Source organism: Drosophila kikkawai, chromosome 3L (genome assembly GCF_030179895.1).
Source record: "Drosophila kikkawai strain 14028-0561.14 chromosome 3L, DkikHiC1v2, whole genome shotgun sequence".
NCBI classification, from domain to species: domain Eukaryota; kingdom Metazoa; phylum Arthropoda; class Insecta; order Diptera; family Drosophilidae; genus Drosophila; species Drosophila kikkawai.
This window is the reverse complement of record NC_091730.1, coordinates 7922951-7944301: the sequence shown is the minus strand read 5'-3', so window position 1 is coordinate 7944301 and position 21351 is coordinate 7922951. Positions and strand designations below refer to the sequence as shown.

At 41.0% G+C, this 21351-nt stretch overlaps 1 protein-coding gene across 2 annotated transcripts; it reads right to left on the bottom strand.

The window, feature by feature from the left end:
* Positions 1 to 7847: 7847 nt before the first annotated feature.
* Positions 7848 to 19454, bottom strand: LOC108073516 (proton-coupled amino acid transporter-like protein CG1139). 2 transcript variants are annotated; one of them, XM_017165189.3, is made up of 6 exons: positions 18954 to 19454; positions 11412 to 11485; positions 11002 to 11151; positions 8792 to 9604; positions 8568 to 8727; positions 7848 to 8505 (listed from the first exon to the last, which is right to left on the bottom strand). In XM_017165189.3, the coding sequence occupies exons 1-6, from the start codon at positions 19005 to 19007 to the stop codon at positions 8242 to 8244; spliced, it is 1515 nt and encodes a 504-aa protein (XP_017020678.1). In that variant the 5' UTR covers positions 19008 to 19454; the 3' UTR covers positions 7848 to 8241. The 2 variants fall into 2 exon arrangements, with proteins under 2 accessions (XP_017020678.1, XP_070141082.1); XM_070284981.1 differs by lacking the exon at positions 18954 to 19454 and adding an exon at positions 11837 to 12085.
* Positions 19455 to 21351: the final 1897 nt, after the last annotated feature.

Below are 21351 nucleotides of genomic sequence, written 5' to 3'. Positions count from 1 at the left end.
TTCATTGAGGTCCTTAATTTGAACATTTCATCTAGAGCCCTGCGGGGTTCTCTCTCATTTTGAATGCCATAATCATCCTTTAGTTGCTCTTAATTAAGACAGAACAATTTACCGAATGTACATTTTAACAGCATCATTAAAGACCCAGTCCAGTTGGAGTTGGAGCTTCCTTCAAGCTGTCCATCTCCAACCGGCGCCTTTCCCAGAGGTCAGCCCCTTGCCGCCCACTGATTTAACCTGCTGACTTGACCCCAACCCAGGAGGAATCGTCGAAGGCCATTATCAATGGCGTTGGCATTGGCATGGCGGGGTAATTCCCTCATTAGCCGTCAGGCAGTGAGAGTGGCGAATGGACAAGCGGCATGCGGCATTCGGCATGTGGCATGTGGCATGCGGCATGTGCAGCCTGCAACCTGCAGCAGCAACCTGCAGCAGCAACCTGCAACCTGTAAGCCTGTTTCAGCACACGTCTCTGCTCCGTCAGCCCCACTTAACGATGTGCTCCGGAATTTATGCCGATATGGTAATGCATCTACGCTGCGACTCCGACTCCGTCTCCGTCTCCATCTCCAACTCCATCTCCGCCTCGAACTGGGACTGGGAGTTGGAGTCTGGATCTCGGATCGGCGGGACTGCCTCATTATGCCATTGATGGACTGCAGTTGAGCATTTGGATTGCGTAATTTATTGTTTTGGGTCTTTCGGCCCCGATAAACTGGTGTTGGCCACTCGATTCCCGGCTTGGCCAAAAACGGGCAATGGGTCCAGGTCCGTCGCCCGACATACATCTGTTTGCCGTCCGGCTGTCCAGTTGTCCGCCTGTCATTTGTGTGGCATTTTTTGCCAACGCCTGCCGCCGGCGGCAATCTCACTTTCCGCCGGGGGATTTCCATGGGAGACCATTTAAGGCTCTAATTAGCTACGCAGTCAGCATGCAAAGCGATGCCCATCTAATGGTTTCCAGCGAAACGCGAGCCACACGTGCACAGAGCCCATCTACGACTCCTTCTCCATTTCCCTAGTGCTGCTTCCTCAAGTCCATTCCATTATTCTAGACTCCGGAATAGCCCATCCAATCCCTCCCAGTGCGGGAGGTCAGCAGGTTAAGCAGCGGCTGGAATAGAAACTGAAGAGTTCTGCGTAGACTGTGATTGCAGCCAGAGTGCAACAAATCATTTCCCATAGCCAGTGAAGACACTTGAAGAAATAGATTAGTTCAGCATTAATAAATCATATTTTAAATAGTTTAAATATATATTTTTAAGATTTTAATATTATCTCTAGTTCGAAGAATACCAATGAGAAACTTACAGATACTTCTTGTCTAAAATGTTTTGATTTTCAATCTATTATATTTTCTTGTTTGATATTTGAATATGAATATTCTTTTTTTCTCAAGAAAGTAATACATTTTTCTTACCGTGCAAATAAGAGAGATCTGCGAGGCAGCCAATTTGTGTTCCGTTGCTTTGCCGTTTGTATAAATCAATTGGCAATGAGGCAAGTACGGTTGGGGTATGGGTTATGGGGTATGGGGTTTGGGGGATTGGGGACTGGAACCGAGATTCTCCTCGGGACGCGACATCACGCTGTGCGGTGTCTATCCTATAAATTGCGCAAAATCCCCCACCAAAGTCCTCGCCAAGATCTCGCCTCTAATGCGTTATGTGCCATGTGTTTGGACTAGGATCTTTTCACTTGCTCGCGGTGCGTGCACTGGGCCTGTGATTGGTCTATAAATTATTGGGTTTATTGCGCCGCAAGGTCCACGCCCCCACCTCCCATGACACTGATGGATTACCAAAAATAATATATATATGTATATAAGTATAGCCTTATCGCCGCTGGCCAAATATTTGCCCATCGAAATACCCGCTTCCTTTCGGCGGCTATCTCCTGAGGGTCGTACAAGTAACACACATATTTGCCTGACGACTTTACTTTCGATTTCAATTTCATTTTCGAATTCCAGATCAACGGCCACTTGAAGAGTGTTCGATGAGCGTTCGATTCGATTTGAGATAAAATATTTGCACAACTCGAGGGTCAGCGATGAAAAGGTGCTGGTGGCCAAGGGTGATGAATACGGAGATCTCTCTATTAGCTTAAGGAAAAACTTTTTTATTTTATGAAATTAATATTTGTAAAGATTATTATTTATTTATTTAATCAATTATATATTTTCCTTACTAACATAGTCCTGCCAGAACTATAGGACTCTTGGCGGAACTTCTACCGAAAAAAAAACTATGTCAAATTGCAACAGAATTTTGACTTATACTGGATGTTACTGCAGCAACAACCGCAAGAGCAGCGGTCCCATTAATATTAATTAAATAAACGTTAATTCAACGCATTAATGCGTAATAAATAATGCTCTTTTGAGCAGAAATTAATGCATAAAACGCTACTTATCGCCGCCGCCACGCACTTATCTGTGTCAACACAGAACGGCAGCGGCAAGATGGCAATGGGGGTGGAGGGGTAGCAGAGGGGGACAGAGGGTGGAGCGGGGGAGTGGGGTGAGGGTAAGGGTAGGGGCAACAACAGCGGCCATTGCTACTGACAAACGCATTGTCAATAGTCTATAGATCCGTCTGCACTTGAACAAATAATATAGAATATAAGGATTATTGTTTGTATTTTATATGATTTACTAAATAAATTTATATTAATGTATAACTATTTTTATACATGTTCTTGTTTTATTCCTATTTATTTTAATATATTTTTTAAATCAATTTAAAACTCTTTTCTCTTGCATTAATTTCAATATAAAAATTGCAATTTAATATGAATTTCTGCCAGTGCTCCTGGGGCTGCCCACAGAGATGGAGTCGGATCGAAGTCGGAGTCGGAATCGACGTCGTCGGTTGGCGCGTTGCAATTACATGTCTGTGACAAGAATTTTAAATGAAAATCGCTGCGTAGTGCCTTGGACAAATGATTCAAACTTTCGCGTTACGTGTGGAAAATGTTTAAAACTGAGTCGGGGCCATGGACTTACCTAGTGCCGAGTGTGCCTGGTGCCTGGTGCCTTATGCCGATCTCAATGGAGGCGCCATGCCAGGATTGGAGATTTGCTCTTTTTGTGCGCTTTGCATGCCCAATGGCCAGGAGTCGCGTTGTCGATGGCGACGCATGAAATTAGAAAGGCATTATTGCAAATCTCTCGCTTTATTTATCAGCAATTTGTCAGCAAGTGTGCCGCGGTTCAGATTAAAGTGCCAGCCGCCGTTGGATCTGTCCCCGGATCCGTCCAATCCGTTCGATCCCGTCCAGACTTTCTAATGCCAAGCGGCTGCTGCTGCACCTGACACACGCACAAATCGCCGCAGGAATTAGGCAGGTGGAGAAGGTCCACTACGAACCCAATGGGGTCAAGTGCATCCGCAAATGAATTAAGCATTTTATGGTCGGTTGAAATTTGGTCAAGAGAGGCTTTAAGGATGTAAATATTTTATATTTTTTAAGCGAATATAAAATGTTTATTTTTTTTAGTTCTAATTAAGATTTCTTTAACCAGAAAGTGTTTTAAAATGCAATATATATAAAGTTTTTAATAGATCGCTTTGTCCTCATAAAAATAAAAATAAATATAAAAGCTAATCTTCAAAAAATAGTTGCCTAAAAAATGTTTATACAATATTTACCAATAATTATTTAAGAAATTTAATCATAACGTGGTTCTGCCTTTTGAAAACCCCCTTTATTTTTTTCTGGGTGCACTTGCATTAGATAAAGTCTCCTGGCCCAGGGGCACATAACTCAGACCGCGAAGCGCCCTTCGCGCAGTTAACAAATAACATCAACTTATTAAATAAAGTTTCAATTCGGTTTCGGCGAGAGGAGCAGCAGCTACCGTGCTGGGATCTGAACGGAGCCAGAGCAGGGACTCTGGACTTGGGAGAGGGGAGACGGGACTCAGGGAGCTGCAGGCGCAGCCGCAATAAATCATCACATCGGAGGGGGGCAACGGTGTGGAGCTGGGGCACTAGCCACGGGTAACAGACGGTAACTGCGGCCAAGTTATGTGGCTTCATTGTGGACAGAATGAACGCTTTTAAGCAGACAATTGCAGCCCGGGGCGCAGGCACAACAGGTAGGAGAACCTGCGGAGTGGGATGATGCTGAGGGAACAGGAACTGGAGCGGGAACGGGAACGGGAGCGGGTGAAGGACCAAGAGCTGGGGGAAAACACTCTCGCTTGGTGTAGAGAGCACCTCCCACTACCCCTTGCTATTGTTGCCACAGCCGTACTCCGCCTTGGAGCCTACAGACTCTCGTAGGCCGCACTGCGGGCATAAATCATTCGGGCCTCGAGAGCAGCTCCTGTTCCTTTACACTGGGAGATAATGTAGAGACTGAAACTGTAATAATTTATATGCAAATTAGGGAATTTATCACTGAATAAAGGTAAGGCTATTTAAGAAATTAAAAAGGGAGAGTTGAACTTGCTGACTCTTCTCTCTACTTCTTGTACATAAACAAAAATTTAAGTTTCTGGTAATATTCAAATATCTATAAATATTTAATATATTTAAGGATCATAACTTCTTGCCTAATTTTATACCTTTTATTAACTCTCAAAGTGTAAATCCCTCCTTTCCCCTCTTCTCTTCTAAATCCCCCGAAAAACCCAGCAACTTGCAACTGCAATATGAGTTAATTTTTGCAGCCCCAGACTCTGTAAGGAGTTTTGCGTATTTGTCAACTGCAAATTACAGCATTTTTATGCCCATTTCCCACACAAAAAGGCTCCTTGGCAACTCCAACTCCAACTCCGACTGGTTACTAGTTACTGGCTACATGTGGGCTACTCCATGTGGGTGGATATGTGTATATGGCCATGTGGCAAATTTATGGCAAGCCTGGCATTATAAATTTTCTATTAACCTGCCCCCACCGAGAGATAGCGATTCGTGATCACAGATTTGCATTGAATACTGGCTGGTTGGACGCATTCGGAAAGTGCGTTGATGATGGGGCATTATATCTGTTTAAGGCTTTAATTTTATTTCTTTTGCCAAAAATGTACGCAAAATAAGTGCGCAAAACAGCAGCGCCTTCTATGGGGGTTACGGGTGCGGGTCCGATCCCACTGCCTTGGGCTGGCTCACTTTGCATCCAATTGACTTGAAAGGCACGGTGTGGCAGGGGCTGCATCTCATTGAACCCCGACAAATTGGTCATAATTTCAGGCAACTAATCCCAATAAACATGGCCCAAACATTGTGCCACTGACATTAAGCTGCCAGTTGGCCATTCCCGACTTATATTGCGACTTACGGTCGGTGTAAGCCGGGTAAGTAGCCAACTAATAAAATGCCATTTATCTGGCCATCGATCGATGGCAGCCAGGCAGGTGGAGCTAAGAGAAAAGCTAGGAGAACTTGGAAGAAGAGGAGCAGTAGCCAGGTAACTTGTCCAGCGAAATGCAAGTGCGGCGAATCGATTTGGCCAGCGGCCGGGCATAAATTGCAAATTAACAGAAGTTCAAATCGAAAAACGGGCCGGCGATTTATACGCGACGAGTAAATGACGAGACAAAAGGTTAATCAGATGCTCATCAAGTGGCCACCACTTACTCGCCTGTCAGGATCGGGGTGATGTACACTAAAGGTTAAGGAAAAAGTACTGATCTCTAGGGGAATTATTAAATATATTACAATTTTTAAAGAGAAAAGAGGGTCTCTAAAACCCTTAAAAGTAGCTCTAAAAGTAAAGCAATAAATATCAAATTAAGCTTAATTTATTTTCAATAATATTTCAACAATATTTCCCTTTGTAAGTATTTAAATTAAATAGCTTCTTAGAGCTAGTGACTTGACCATAAGTGTAGAAGGCACTTGCTGGCCTGGCTTGCTCCTGATTTGCATAGTGGGAAAGTGAGTGGGAAAACCCAGAGCTGAGAGCCCAAAGAACACACGGCACAACACACTCAACACACTCGACGGGTCAGGCTAGGCTCAATCAACGGGTTTCTGATTGGTTTCACACGCTGCCCCTTATCGAGAATCGAGTGTCCGTATCCGCCAGATACGATATTAACACACGAACTTTAAACTCTCGCTGGGCAAACAGTAATTTTTCAATTGTGCACACACACACACACAAACACCACACCGGCTGTTTCCTTTTTTTACCTTCACATAAGATTACGTCACAATGCAAATCGCTTATCGCTGCAGTAAAGTAGGAGTATAAGTACGAGTTCAAGAGTATCTTGTGGATATGCCATATTTGTTATCTGTGGGTGTAATTTTCTCACGGTTCAGTTTCTGTTTCAGTTGCTCGGACCTCGGATTGGGATTGGGATTGAATTGCGTTTGCACATTCGCCGCCCTTTTTTTTCTGGTTTTCTTTTTTTTCGCCAACACTTTTTGTGGGTGATTACGATTCCCATTCCGATTCCGATTCCGAGAGCAGCCACAGCCAGCACCTGGATAAATATCTTATCTGCCCTGAGTTGAGTTTCCTTCGCCTCGTTTCTGCTTTCAGCGCATATCACATATTAATTTGATTTCTCAGCTCTCGCCTCAAGTAGCGTGGGAAAGTGTGTGGCCTGGGCCCTTTAAATGCGAATCGCTGTTTGGTTCTGCACGGTTCTGTTCTGTTCCGATCGCCAAAACAAGGTTTAATTGTACAACAAAATAAGGTAAAACATCGCTATCAAGTGCTGAATGCAAACAGGCAGCCAGCAAATCCACCACCGCAATCCTCTAGGCGTTGGGAAATGTCAACAAGGCTCAAGGTTGCCTCGAGTAGGAGTCGCCAATTAGTTCCCACGCGAAAGGTTAGAAAACTGTTATCAGTTTAAAGGTTTAAAGAAATTTAAAGACACTTAGTTTTCTATTTTGTAGTATGTAGCGGATTGCAGAAATATATGTATATTATTAAAAAAATAATAAATAATTAAAAAATAATAAATAAATAATTAAAACCAAAAAATCACAAGCTTGTAACAATAATCCCCAACTTGTTTTAGCATCCTCTGAGTGTTAGCCCAGCTGAATGTTGAGGTCGAGTGGTAAAGGTGTTTGTGTGGTAATGTTTTATGGTTCCTCTTTTCTAAAAGAGGTGCTACTTGTTGTTGTTGTGTTACAGTGTATCCTATCTATGTATCTTTTGTAGCTTAGTGCTACATGTTTATTTGAAAAATAAAGGAGATCAAGAATCAATCAGAGGAAAGAACTAGAGATTTGTGAGTATACAAAATATATATTTCTTAGCTTAAAGATTTTGTAAATCTTAGCATTAAACAATGTTTGAATTAGAAACATTTATTGGGTATCAAAAAACACAAATTTAAGCATTGTTAAATAATAAAACTTAAGACAAGGCGATCTGTTTCAAGTAAAGAACATAGAACATAGAAAATAGAAGTTATTGTGCCTTTATTAGATACTACCCGTTTGGTTTTTAAGCTTTTACGTTCTGTAAAATTGTTACATGAGAGCTAAGGCAATCTGCCCCAAAGTATGCTGTATCTTACAACAAACTATAGCTGCAGCGAGTGAACAACTTGAGGTTTTTTATTTCATTTCTTCAAAAACGTATCCAACAGATACTACCTACAACCCTTTAAAAATTCATCATCATATGCAGATTATTCAAACCCAATTTATTTGTTTCAATAGTTTTTATTTATTTTTTTTTTTTGTAATGCGATTTTTTTTTTGGCTGCCCCTGCGCAGGGGGCAGCGGGTCTTTGTGTATTGGTAATATATATATATGTCATGATTATTGAAATAGGGCGTCAATAATGTACAGAGTAAATCAATGATAAAACAAAAAATATAATTGAAGACGAAAACAAAAACAAACTTCGGCTGCGTCCGTCTGTCTTGGCTTAGTTCGAGTAGGAACTAATTACGACTAAGTTGTTGTCAAAATCACTACGATACAAAATCGCTTCTACAAGAATTCTCTAAGTAACCTTAATGCCACGCCCCCCAGGAGGGCGTTGGCACCGACTAAATCGAAATACTTTTGTTGTTTGGTTGCTATGTTTTTTGTGTGTTTGGGTGTCGGATTGGGGTTTGGATAAGGTGGGAAAAGGTATAACCACAGTGGCGGAGGCAGAGGCTGGCGGGAGTTTTTTTTTTGGAGTCCTAGAAAACTTTGGTTAGCCCTAAAATTAGTTAAAAACTTAGCTTAGACATCCCTGTGCTTAGAAGAGTTTCATTTAAGACTAATTTAAATTAAAAATTAGCATTAGCAGCTAGGCCAGCGGCTGTCTCAGTGGCCGCCGCTGAACTCGGCGTGGAATTCGATGATGCTGACGTATGTACCGGCCACGAAGCCCACCACGCCGAACAGTATCAGGCCGGAGTTCTTCCACAGCCTCCACTTGAAGCGCCCAAAACCGGGATCCTCATGGTACACTGCCAGCTCGATCACCGCCGGCACAATCATGCCCAGCGTGCTCAGACACACGGCGCCGATCAGGGAGATGAAGGGCCCCAGGTTGGGCAAGGCCACGGCGATGCCACCGCACAGCAGCTAAGGAATGGAAGGATTTTTGATTAGATCGAAAGGAAAAGTTAAAAAGAAAACCAACTTACCACCAGTCCCACTCGCATGGCGTACTCGCTGATGTTCTGCCTCTCTGGCCGGATCTTGTGCTCCAACCCCTTCCAGAGGATCGAGACGGGCACATAGAACTGCAGCGTAAAGGTAAAGAAGATGGCAATGGCAATCATCAGCTTTACAGATTGAGCCAGTCTAAAAATTATATTTAAAAGAATTTAAAACGTGAACTTAATCAAGAAAATTAAATAGAACTCACTTATCCTCCAATGGCAGATTCAGCGTGATGCTGGCCTGCGTCTCCGGACCGTACTTCAGGAAGCCAAAGAATCCAACCAGAGTGTACAGAGCGATGACCAGTCCCATGCCCAAGTTCAAGACCGAAGGGCAGCCAATGAAATGGGTGGGGTTCTTCATGTCATTCTCCAGGGACATGACTACACCGATGCCCTCCAGAGCAAAGATCACAGTGCCGAAGAAGAGCGGCCACTCGGTCACCGACACAATGCCAGGACGCTCAGCGGGAGCAGGCAGATCCGAGAACATGTAGATAAAGGTGATCACAATGCCCACAAACATCAGAATATTGGCAATCATCGAGAAGGGCGTGAGGAACTTGAGGTTCCTTACTAAACACATAAAGATCAGCGGCGCCGTCACGATCATTATCCACACCCTGATGCTGAGTTCCGTCTCCATGTAGACCCGCACCACCTGCTCCACATTGGTGGCCACAAACACCAGATAGATGCAGCAGCAGCCCAACAGATCGATCACCAGAAATGTGTTAACCATGAACCGGATGAAGCGTGACCAGCGATTCAGCGATGGTGGACCGTCGAGGAAGGCCTGCTCTGCCACATCGGCAAAGCCCATCATGGGGATCTTGCGTCGCCGGCAAAGGATGTGGGCGCACTTGACCAGAATGTGGACACAGTAGGTGCACAGAGTGCCCACCAAAAAGGTGGCTACTAAACCAAACCATAAACCGGCATGGGAGAAGGCCATGGGCATGGCCAAAATGCCAGAGCCCAGGGAACCCTTTAGCAGGTGAACAAAGGTCTCGAGGTCCCTGGGGAAGGTAAGATAAAGGTAATTTAATAAAATTGTTTTAATAAAGTTTAGAGGATCATAATATTATAAATTTCTATAATAATTAAAATATATTTACAGAGCTTTTCTATTTTCCTCTAAACATTCTTTTGGATATATGACAGGTTATTTTAAAACCGACATCTGCACTTTTGGCTAAATAAAATATCTGCATTGAAATAGCTATTGTTGTCTAATCGCTACTGTATAATATATATTCGGCAGATAAATAAATAAAGATCAGTTGGGAGATGCCAAAAGGAAAACACCAGAGTAAAATGCTGTAATGCCTTGCCTCTTACTTATATTCTACACATTTTCCTCTTGCTAATAATTTCACTGGAAATGAGGGCTTTTCCCGCTTCTCCAACAGCTGACGTAGTGCACTCAAAATCAATAAATATTTTGGCCAAGTACATGAAATATATATGAGCTGGCACAATATTTAATTTGATGAGCTGGCAAAATATCGAAATTTTCGTCATTTTTCGTATTTTCCTCACTTTTCTCTCACGCAATTGCAATCTTAGTGCAAGGCCTGGCGGATGCGTTTTTCTCTCACTCAAGAAATTGGGAGAATTCCTCATTCCACATGCTAAACGAGTCGAGCAAAACATTTGTCGGCGCTTTTCATTTTATTAGCTCGTTCGTCCGAGATTTTCCTTTGCGCGATTACTTATTTTTAGTTTGGAAAAAAAGTAGTTTGCCAAAAAGTCCAAGGCCAATGTCAATACAATTGCATTTCCGTTCGTTCTTTTCCTTTTTTTGATTTAAGTATGTGCAAAAGTCAAAGTCTTGGTGGCTGGTTAAAGGTCAATGACGCTAGTGGGGGTGTATTTTTAAGGGGGATTAGTCATTGAAAGTTAAATGAATCGCATCAGCTGTTTATCCGGGTTGTCAGCAAAAGCTATAGAGGCTGTAGAAGTCTAAAAAGCTAATGAATTTGATTGGATTTTACCAAAATATTATATTCTATAGAAGAAAAAGTGTGGAGAATAACGTGGCTACTGAATAATTTATACTTTTGACTCAATTTAAAAATTATATTCATACTAACTACTTCCTTTATATTTAATATATTATTTGTATTTGTTTAAAACCACATATATAATATTCTAAAATACATATAGAAACAAAAAATAGTATATGGTATATCGACTTTTGTTGTAGGCTAAAGCTTAAACAGTTGCTCATAAAAATGTAATAAAAAAACTGCAACTGCTGCTAACATAAATTAAATATTTTATGTAACAGCTTATTGCCAACTACGTTTTAAATATTCACAAAATATTTAGAAACCCCTTAAACAAGTAAATAAATCCACTTTATAAAGAGACATCTGTAAAATATATTTTAAAATATTTCTGTTGTACTTACGATGTGGGATGCTCCACCTTGCGGTGCTCAAACGGATTATAGTTGCCATCCTCGGAGTCGTCGCCGCCTTTCTTCCGGGTTATGACCAGGGGCAGCGTGGAGCCAGCCGCCTGCTGCACTGGCACATCGGCCATGTCCGAGCGAATGAACCTGTCCGAGGAGGAGTACATTTCAAACATGGTCGTGGAGGACTCGTTGTTGTCGATGTTCTTGTACATCGCAAACGGATTTCAATGGCCGGAGCCGTAACGGAAACGGAATTGGAAACGGAATCGAGTAATACAGCCGTTGCCTGAGGCATCGACCAGACGAATGATACGATTTCGATTCAGATTCCGATTCCCAATCCGATCTACGATCTCTTTAATGGGATATGGACGTGGTCGGGATGGACTCTCGGGAATACTCACTTGGGTTGGCCGCCTTTACCGCCTTTGCCGGGCTTCTCGTTCTCACCGTAGCCCGCAGCGACCGTCGGTATTTTCTGTAATGAGAGGAAAAGCGGCCCGAGGAAAAGCCAAGTGAGTACGTTTCGGGAAAATGAGCAAAAGCCGAAGAGGCGCTGATTATGTAAAGCTCTTCGCAGATGCAGCTGCAGCCAAAAAAATATAGAAGGAGGAAAGGAAGAACTAAAAGATGCAACCGATAAATTGTGGCCAGAAAGCAGAGAAAAATACGCAAAACAAGATCAATGAACAAGTTCAATGCAGTTTTATGACACAAACTATTTGCTTCGATTTTGGCATAGGTAAAAATGTCTAATTAAGTGATATCTATCAGGTCCCACGCGGCGTATGCGCAATATTCATTTCTTCGAGCCCCTGGAGCGCTGCACCTGCTGATGCTGATCCAGGTTGGTGGTCATCACGCCCGTTCCACTGCTGGCAACCGGTGGCGGTCCTCCCCTCTTGAGGGACATCTTCAGCTTGTGCCGGGCCAGGGCGGCGCCGGAGAGACGCGGCTTCCGGCCGGAACCGGAAATGGAGCCCGTTGAGCCACCAAAGCTGCTCAGGCCCAAACTCTGGCCCCCCTCCGACGGCTGCGGCTCGCGGCGCGGCGGCACCGGCGGCTTTCCGGTGGGGGCGTTCAGCTTGAGGTCTTCCAAGGTCACCGTGTTGGAGGAGGAGGAGGAGCAGGTGGAGGACGAGGCGTCGGTGGTGGCCAGGAGGTGTCCAGCCAGAGAGAGTTATAGAGAGAGAAACAGATGACGACGAGAGCGACGAGGGACAAATCTCGGCGCGTGACTCTTGCAAGCGGCGACAAGCAACTGAATCAAGGCGGCCAGCCACACGGCCAAACAAAATACCGCCCCATCGCCACCCCCAGAGATCACAGATTTCTATTAAATCCCAACCACCAACACCCACCAGATGCTTCTCTCCCAAAAGCAGCGATGCTCTTGAGTGGGATAATGCACGTCGAGAAAATTGTGATAGAAAGCTTGAATTGGTGACATATTGAAGGTTGAAAGACTAGCAAAAAAAAAATATTTAGGAATTTTTATATATATTTTAAATAAAGGAATAAGTAATTTCTAGTTAGATAAAAATACTTCTAAAAATTTAAATATTAATATTTAATATTCCCTTTTCATTTCTCATTGTGTAGATGTTCACAATTTGAATTTTTATTGTGGGTGCAGCAGCAGCCATGACGTCACGAATACAAAACCCCCGCCCCCTTTGCGATCCACACGTGATCTTTGTAAGCAATAGTCACAAAGGCGGGGAGGAAAAGCGTGGGGGCTAAAGGGGTCCAAACGGGGCTCGGAAGGGGGTGTGGTGCGATTTTTATATAAATTGTTTTTGAGAAATTTCGTTCACCGTTCAGCGCGTCTGAAATAAAACGCTGCCGTCTAATGAGGAAACTGCGAATTTGTGCAACAAATACGTGCGAAAAAGCGGCAAAATGCGCAAAAAACAACTGCTCTGTAAATTGTCCGTAAAACAGAACCTCAACTTGATTGGTCATTGTTTATGCTGTAGCGACTGGCTGCTGTTATAAGTCAGAGGGGCGCACGCGTCTTGTCCCGGCTGGGGCTCGTCGGCTAATGGGTGGTAGTTCTGCACCCTCTGAACTTTGAATTGATCCCTAAAGTTAGATTTAAAACTGCGTGCTACGACGAAAAATATGAAAATCCAAACACCAACATCTACACTGGAAAAAAAAACTGGAACGAACATGAGTCCATTGCCCGCCCGCTAGAGGTCGCTTGCCTGCCCGCCAATCCACTCAGTGGCGCCCTCCAGCTGAAGTTGTCATAAGCTGACTGTGTGTTAGCTAACAGCGAAAACTTAACAGAGGCCGCTAACGGTTAACAGTCGCCAGGTGTCGCTTGTAAAATGTTAAAAAATATTAAGTTATTAGTTGTATGCCCTAAATTAAAGTAATAAGCTCTTAAAAAATCCTTATAAATAAAAATAATAAATAAAAAAAATCCCTGCAAAGTTTTATATTAAATTTGCAAATTGTATAATGTATTTATGCAATTTATTGAACAAATAACTAGAGCTAATTATTGATAAAACATTTCTGAAAAACAGTAAAAACCAAATAACCCAATGAAATCACAAAAAAGGGAAAAAGCTAAACCACAAATATGTAAAACGTTTAATAATAAACTGAGCTAGTGTTCACGCCTCATTCCCCACGAGACTGAAATTCACTCAAAAGTCAGCCAAGTACTTATTCCGATTTGCACATTCTCAAAATTCTGAACATTCAGCCTCTTTCCGCTTCAGATAACATCTAGCCATAAATGGTGATTATATGTAATATTTAAGCAGAAGGGAGGCTTCCGAGTACGCAAATTCAAAGGCAAATAAAAACAAAAAGGTAGCTAACTTCTCTATACCCTTCATGCTTCTAATTGGATTAAAAAAATCCGTCGTAACTAAGTCAAAAAAGCATCAAATTCGATTTGGAAATCTTTTCTATGTTCATAGTTTTTATTTGGATAATTTATTACATTTTTCAAAATTAACGAAAATGTTTTATAGGGTCGGAAATACCTCCTTCACCGCATTGCAAGCTTTTGACTAAAATTATTACACCCTGCAAGGGTATTAAAAAACGTAAAGTTGTAATTTAAAAATAGTTGGAAATTAGAAAATAGATAGAACAATAATTGAACAGCTGCCGTGCCGACTAATTGCCACAAAGCGCCACTCGAGCAGTCAGTCACTCTCTGAGTTATTCAATCTGTCAATTGCATGCTTCAATTTAACTCGCTACACTAAAAAACCGACCTAGTAACTATTGGATAATTACTTTTAGTATAGGTTTTTAGAGTTTTTAGTTCTTCCCCCCATAAATTTCAATTCTTCAAAGATTTTGAGCAGACCTTGAATGTAATTATAGCTTTCGTTTAAGAAATACTTTGTAAATCCCCTAAATATAATTTTCTATACGCCCTTTCCTGTCACCCTTTAAATCTTAATAAATTACTAATTTTAGGGCCCTTTTAAGGTGTTCATATTTTATTTAAGTGTCCCAAGTGCGAACCCAAAATCACTTACTGCGTTGCACTTTTTTATTGCATTCTAATATTGTGAGTTCTGCGGACTGGCGGAAAAGTAAACAGAAACGTGTCGATGGCAAAGAATGTAAACACAGAGTTGGGGCAGTTGGGGTTTCATTTCATGAGGGGGGTGCTGTGCATAAAGGGGGGTCCAACGAAAGGGCGAAGCAGCCACAGAACAGCAACACGTGTCGCTGGCGCAACTCAAGTTCAAAATGGCGTCAAGTGCAGTTAACATTGCAAAATGTGTGACGAATGAGGGACAAAAAAAAGAGGGGAACTGCATTGATAATGAGCGAGTGATAAAGAGCACAGCAAAAATAAGAGTGATTTTATTAGGAAATTATAAAGAGAAATTTATTGGTATTGAATGAAATCAGTTAAGGTGATGCCCAAAATGATGCTATGCCTTTACAAATTATTCTTAGCATTTCCTGTGCCATTTTTCATAATATCATTGCATACTTTTAGATGCCGTTTTTAAAGCTTTCAAAACTATAATAAATTTATATTAAACAGAGTTTTTACTAGATTTTTAATAATGCAGAATTAATATTTTAAATATTCTCTAACAATAATTCCCCATATATACCATTTACAAAGCGTGCTAGCCCATACCATTATATAAAACCGAATGACAACCAATTTCACACACGAAACGATTACAAAATAAATATATATACACACACACACTCCCCTATCGATTTTGCATTTGCATTTCCTGCCGCCCCAATGCGAAATACTTATCTCGTACAATTAGCCAAAAATAAATAATGCAATCATTTTCTGAGAATATTTGGGCTATTAAATATTAGATAAGAGCCGTGATTTCTGGAACTGCGCAAAAGTTTCAAAACGCTGTAAGACCAAATAACCATCAGTGGCTGTCATTTAGCGAGAAAGGTGTATAATTTATGGCAGGTATTTCCCGATTTCGCACGCTCCTCCAGAGCGATAAGGAAACCTATTAATTAGTGGGCGCTATCTTGAGAAAATCTCAGTAGCTTTACAGTTACTGGTTAAAAGATTGTGTGACTAATCTGGAGAGGGTGACGTCTTTGCCCGGGCATGACGATAGTGAGATTACCATCCCTTTCCTTAACCCTTTTCCGCTTCCAGAACATGGCTAATGACTAAGAAATGCCGCATTCTAAGGTGCACAGGTATTTCGTGTGCTTTTCCAATTAAAAGTACGGCGGCAATGGTATAGCCCATATATAGCGGCGATTCGATGCGAACTCCGTAGCTGCCCCAACCTGGCGTGCCATTGAACTTATGTAAGCGAAAATGTGGAAATAGAAGTGGAAACCGAAGCAGCAAACGAAAAACGAGAACGAAACAGCAAAAACGAAAACGGCAAACGACAACAAATTGCAATGGAAAATTTTTATATTTGTTTGCAAAAAAAAAAAAAACAGTGACAAAAAACTGCATTTGGCGGCAGGCAGCAGACAGTTTGCACAAAAAAATGAAATATGCAAGCTGCAAACTGCAAGCCGAGAACTAATTTGACATCAGGGGGAAATCACGTGGCCGAGGGTTCAGTTCCCCGGAAAATTGTCGTCAATCTGTAAGTTATTAGTTTAGCAATCGGTCAAAGCCGACAATAAACAGAGATCTATTTGCCTAAATGCGATCATACAGCTCACCCTCTGGGGGGATGAGTAACGCCTGCTGGCGCCTGCAATTACCGGCAATTGTTGATAAGATATATCGGGTATATCTCTACGAATCACGAGTACTTTGAATTTGTTAGATAGGTTGCATGGTCTTAAATTTTAACTGTTAAATTGGAAGGCTTTCGCTTCGTGACATTTTTAATTTGGAATAAGTTCAATAGATTGATTGGGTGTCAGTTTGGAAAGAGACATTGTGCGGGGGCCTTTAATAATAATTTATATAATATTTAGAAAAATCATGAAAAGAAAACTAGAAAGTGTACATTTTTATCTATATTAATATATATTTTAAAGAGGCTTTAATTTTGGGACTTTTTAATAAGTAAATGCCAATGAAGAGATCGAATTAGTTACCGATAGATACGCTTTTTTTCCCACTTAAATATGAGATTAAATTTATGTGAATAAATGATAACTGAGAAAAATTTTGTATTTATTCATTCTAACATAAAAATAATAAATTTTATAAATTATAATAATTATTATTAGAAATAAAATATGAAATCTCATTTTTTTAAATATTAAAAAATTATAAATTTATATCAGTTTAAAATATTTTTTCTATTTTTTATTGCTCACATTACTATTAATATATATTATTATTTTAGAACCTCATATGATCTCATTTCCTTATCATGTAGTGCCTTTAAAAATAATTTCTAGTTTTGAAAACAAAAAAAAATATATATTTATTCGGATTTTATGACTTTCTGACAGAATAATGACAATTTAAGTGCGTAATTATTATGCTTCCCTTAATGACTTAGAGTGACTATACATTTTATAGTAAAAACAGAAAATAAGGCACTTTTTAAATACATCAAACGATGTCTTGGTCATTATTTCTTAAATATAAACTATTCCAATTAATAAATATTTACAGTAACGGGGATATTGCCCCTGCTAGCCAATTAATTTATATAACCCTCGCGAATCATCACCGATCCAGTTCGATCGGCAATTCCACAGTTTGATCCAAATAACATTACAAGTTGTCACGGCGAAATTGGATCAGTTCGGATGGGATCGGATAAATGAGAGGGTATTAAGTGGATCGATCGCCGAGACACACGGTTTCTAGAACAAAGTCCCCCGATTGTTTTCACCTGTAATGCTATAACCCAAAGGGAGAGCCTCGTGGAGAGGTCTCCTCCGTTCTAGAGTACTTTGTAGTTCGGTTTCAAGTGCAGGCTGACGCAATATATTGCCATTATAGAGTGACTTGGTCCCAGAATAATAAAGAAAATAGAGAAGTAGAAGTCTAGCTGTGTTCTGTCGATTTTCTTCCATTGGCCACACTCCCCGCGGTCAGTGGAAAGTTACCGAGTCTGAAACAAAAAACCTACGGCAGCTCAAATTTATGCCAGACCAAAAAAATAAAAATAAAAATTAAACTCTACTCTGCCAATTCAGCGAATTCCGAACTTTGTCAACTTTGGCGCTTGCGCAGCAGCCAAAAAAATAAATAAAGTAAAAATGCGAGAATATTCCACATTAAAACCATTCCATATCGTGAACTCGAAACCCCGAAAAACGCTGACACAGTAGGTAGGAAGATATATGTAACCGGCTATAACCGGTAGACCAAATGCCCTAAACACAAAAAAGAAAAACCATTATGGGCAAGTCCGGGCAGACATAAAAGTGCAGCGCGGCGAGTGGAAAATTCCACTGGGACAGGAACAATAAGGCCTAGGAGAGCGAGGCGGGGGTGGAAAACTGTTTGGATGGATGGTTACTCATAACAACACACACCGAAAAGTACAAAAAGTACAACAAAAACAAGGTGAAAAAGGAAAGAACCGCCGAAATCATCCCCGAAATTAGGCTTCAGTTTGTTATCAATCCAAACAAACATTAACCCAGAGAGATTTGCATAAACAATCAGTCAAACGAAAGCAACTATAAAGCAAGGCGGGCAACCATCGATCAATAAATAAACAAGGCATTAGAGGGTTAAGACTGCGGTTGAGACTCTTGAGCCCCCGTTTCGGGAGAAGGTGTCACATCATCACATGTCCGTGGAGGAAGCCTCTAAGCCTTTATGCCAAATTTAAAGGCCCGACAAGTCATAGGAAACTTTTACCGCCGGCAAGTTATTATCGTTTGTCGATGATATGCATATATATATTTAAATTTGCAAGAATTGCTATGATATCAGGGGATTTCTTGGAGGAAATTGGAATTAACTTATAGTCGATCTATGAAGGATCTATGTGTCATCTACAAAGGTTTTAAGACATATTTCTTAGGTGAAACAGCTACAAATATTTAGATATACAGGAAGATATTTGTTTATGTAAAAAGATAATACTAAAAACTAATATAAGTATTTATTCTAGAACCTTTGCCTGGGTCTTAGAAATAATTAACGTACAATTACAAAATTCTATAAAAAAGAAAATAAACTTTTAAGCCAAGAAAACGTGGATTAGTTTCTTTAAAAGAAAGAAAGGAAAGTTAAATAATAGTCATAAGAAATATACTGCATATTAACTTTGAAAATCTCTTAGGAAGATGAGAAAATAGCTTCGAGAGCTCCTTAAAGTCCTTAAACATACTCTAATAATCATTTAATAATTAAAACCTTTTAAATAAAAAGTGGATAACTGAGGCAGAAACCCCTAGAACTAAAGAAAGTCTAAAAACACAAGTAAAAATCAAATTTAAAATACCAAAAATAGAAAATCAAGACAGCAAGCCAATATATAGAAGAATATTCCCTTTGTTTATCATAATCAAATTTTACTTACAGTGTACTCAGTGGGCGCCAAAGGCGTCCGACTATCGCTCTTATGGAAACTCATAGCGCCGATAGTGATAATGGTAATAATGGAAATAGTAATCCTGGCTTAGCCGATGCAGGATCAGGCCGTTGGGGGTTACGATCCTGGTGCGCGGAATGACACTCGGCCACCGAGTGGCGGCTGGCCGGATCCCAAGCACTTGTTACGATACAAAATAGAATTTAATGGGATAGATTTAATAGCAATGGTTGAGACACGGCTGAGAGTGGGATTTGAAGTTGGAGAGTGGACAATAGAAAATGCAATATTACTAATGCAACTTGCGAGAGTGACCGTGACCGTGACCGGAACTGGGGATCGCAGATTGCGGAGATTTCATTAATTGCAAAATTCGAGGGATTTATGATGCTCTCTTATTCCTATTTCCGAATTTCAGATTGCAGATTCGATGCGATTCGATGGAGTTGCGATCCGAGCAACCGCGCGGCTTGACAAACAGAACAAGAATGCCAACCTTTGCACTAAAACGGGCGAGTAAGACCCGCCAGCCGATTCCCATTCCGATTTCCCGAAGAGGGAAAGCAATATAGTTGTGACGCGACAAGCGAAAGAGACAGCCGAGCCGAACCTAGCCGAGGGTGAGAGTGAAACGGCGAGCGAGAGAAAGAGAGCTCTCGCATTTTCCGTTGTCAGTTCAAAAAATTGTTAAATTTATCGACGATTTTCAAGTTTTCCTTGGGGATTGGGCTTGCAAAAAAAGGAAACCTGCCGCAGCTTTTATGGGATTTTTTAGTTCCGGCGAAACATTATTATAATGCGTCACAAGTTGCATTAAATATCGGTTCAGATAAGGCTACACAAAGGGAAAATCATAGCGAAATAGCTATTTATACGCCCCAGTAACTATTTAAATATGTAAAGTAATTTGTTTCAAATATATTGTAGATCTAAAATAGAAGGTTAAGGTTAAATCATTGTTTATATTCATGTAAAATATCTTAAGCCAAAGGATGATGACAAATATCTTAAACAAATAATTTTCTGTGCCAGCCAATAATAAGTGAATCAGTTTTCCGAAAGCTCAAACACCCCAGATAAGGCTCATAGATAACTGAAACAGCCGGGAAAACTGGAATAGTCCGCTAATTAATTAGCGATAAGACTCGCAGAGATGACTGCCTCTGCGACTGCCTCAATTGGCTGCCAATTGAAACGTGCGACCCCCGGGAGTGAGCCTCAAAAAAAAAATTCACTTGATTGCCAAAAATACACGTCAAGGCTGGAAAAGGCAAGAAAAGAGCGGAGTGCGAATCAGTCACTTGCTGAAAATTGAAATCAATTTGATTTCTCATTTCACTTCTGCGTCGCGTTCATTTGCGGGGTAACTTGAAACGTGCGCCAACTGCAGCAGGTCTGATGTTCTGTCTGCGCCCATTAAGGCCCCCTTCCGCTGCCAAACCCCCCCTTGAAACTGGATCGAAGCGGTTCCATTCCTGGCCCATTTGATTTATGAAAATATTTGCAATTTTCCTGACAAGCTGGCGAATTCCACTCAAACTTGACCGAGTTTGGGCATCTGGGCAAGGGATTAGATTGAAGCAACCTTGCATTGGACTTGAATCAATAGATAATTGAAGAATAATTTATTCAAATGTCAGTTTAAGAATTTAGGCCAGGTCATGCAAAGGTTTTGTATTTCATTTTTAAAAAAGTAACCAACAAAAATATCAAAAGGCGGAAAAAATAAAGTTGCCTACTTTTAGGATGTCTCATCAGAGTTGGCCTCTGGCACAAAGCCTTATTACACAGGGTACCCGCTAGGTGGCGTACAAGTAACATTGCCTGCTGCCTGACATTGCTCATACGCCCCCCAGACCGAAAATAAGCTGAAAAAAATACACTTAAATTGGGATTATATTCGCAACGAAATGCTCTCCTTAATTTGTGTGACCTCTGCTGCCGATCTCCGCGGATTTAGCTACTTAACTTATAGATAAAAATAAACACAAATAACAAGTGCAGCTTTCACAGAGCAAAATCAGAATCAAGTCGTACTTGAAAGCTAATTTACGGCAATCTCAATCCCCGTGGCAGTTGACAGGCGCGTTATTTAAGCAATTTGCATATGCAAAAATAAAATACACCAAAACGCACCCTGAAATTGGACTGCCAAAACGGGTTTCTGCTCCAAACAAAGAGATATGATGTTCGACGTAATTGTTTGCAATAAAAACAGCGCAGGAAAAAGATCGGGCAGGTATTACCTAAGTCACACACACACACGCCCCGCCACTTGGCATGCACATGGCATACAAATATATAATACACACGCAGAGTTCATCCATCACAGCGTCAATCCTTGGGCCATTCACAAAAACACTTGCGGCGAAAAACCCCCAAACAT

Coding starts and splice junctions, on each gene's coding strand:
- LOC108073516 (XM_070284981.1), bottom strand. CDS start 11,920: ATGTCCCTCAAGAGGGGAGGACCGCCACCGGTTGCCAGCAGTGGAACG. Junction 8,728..8,791: donor AATCTGCCATTGGAGGATAA/GTGAGTTCTATT, acceptor TATAATTTTTAG/ACTGGCTCAATCTGTAAAGC. Junction 8,506..8,567: donor CCATGCGAGTGGGACTGGTG/GTAAGTTGGTTT, acceptor TCCATTCCTTAG/CTGCTGTGCGGTGGCATCGC.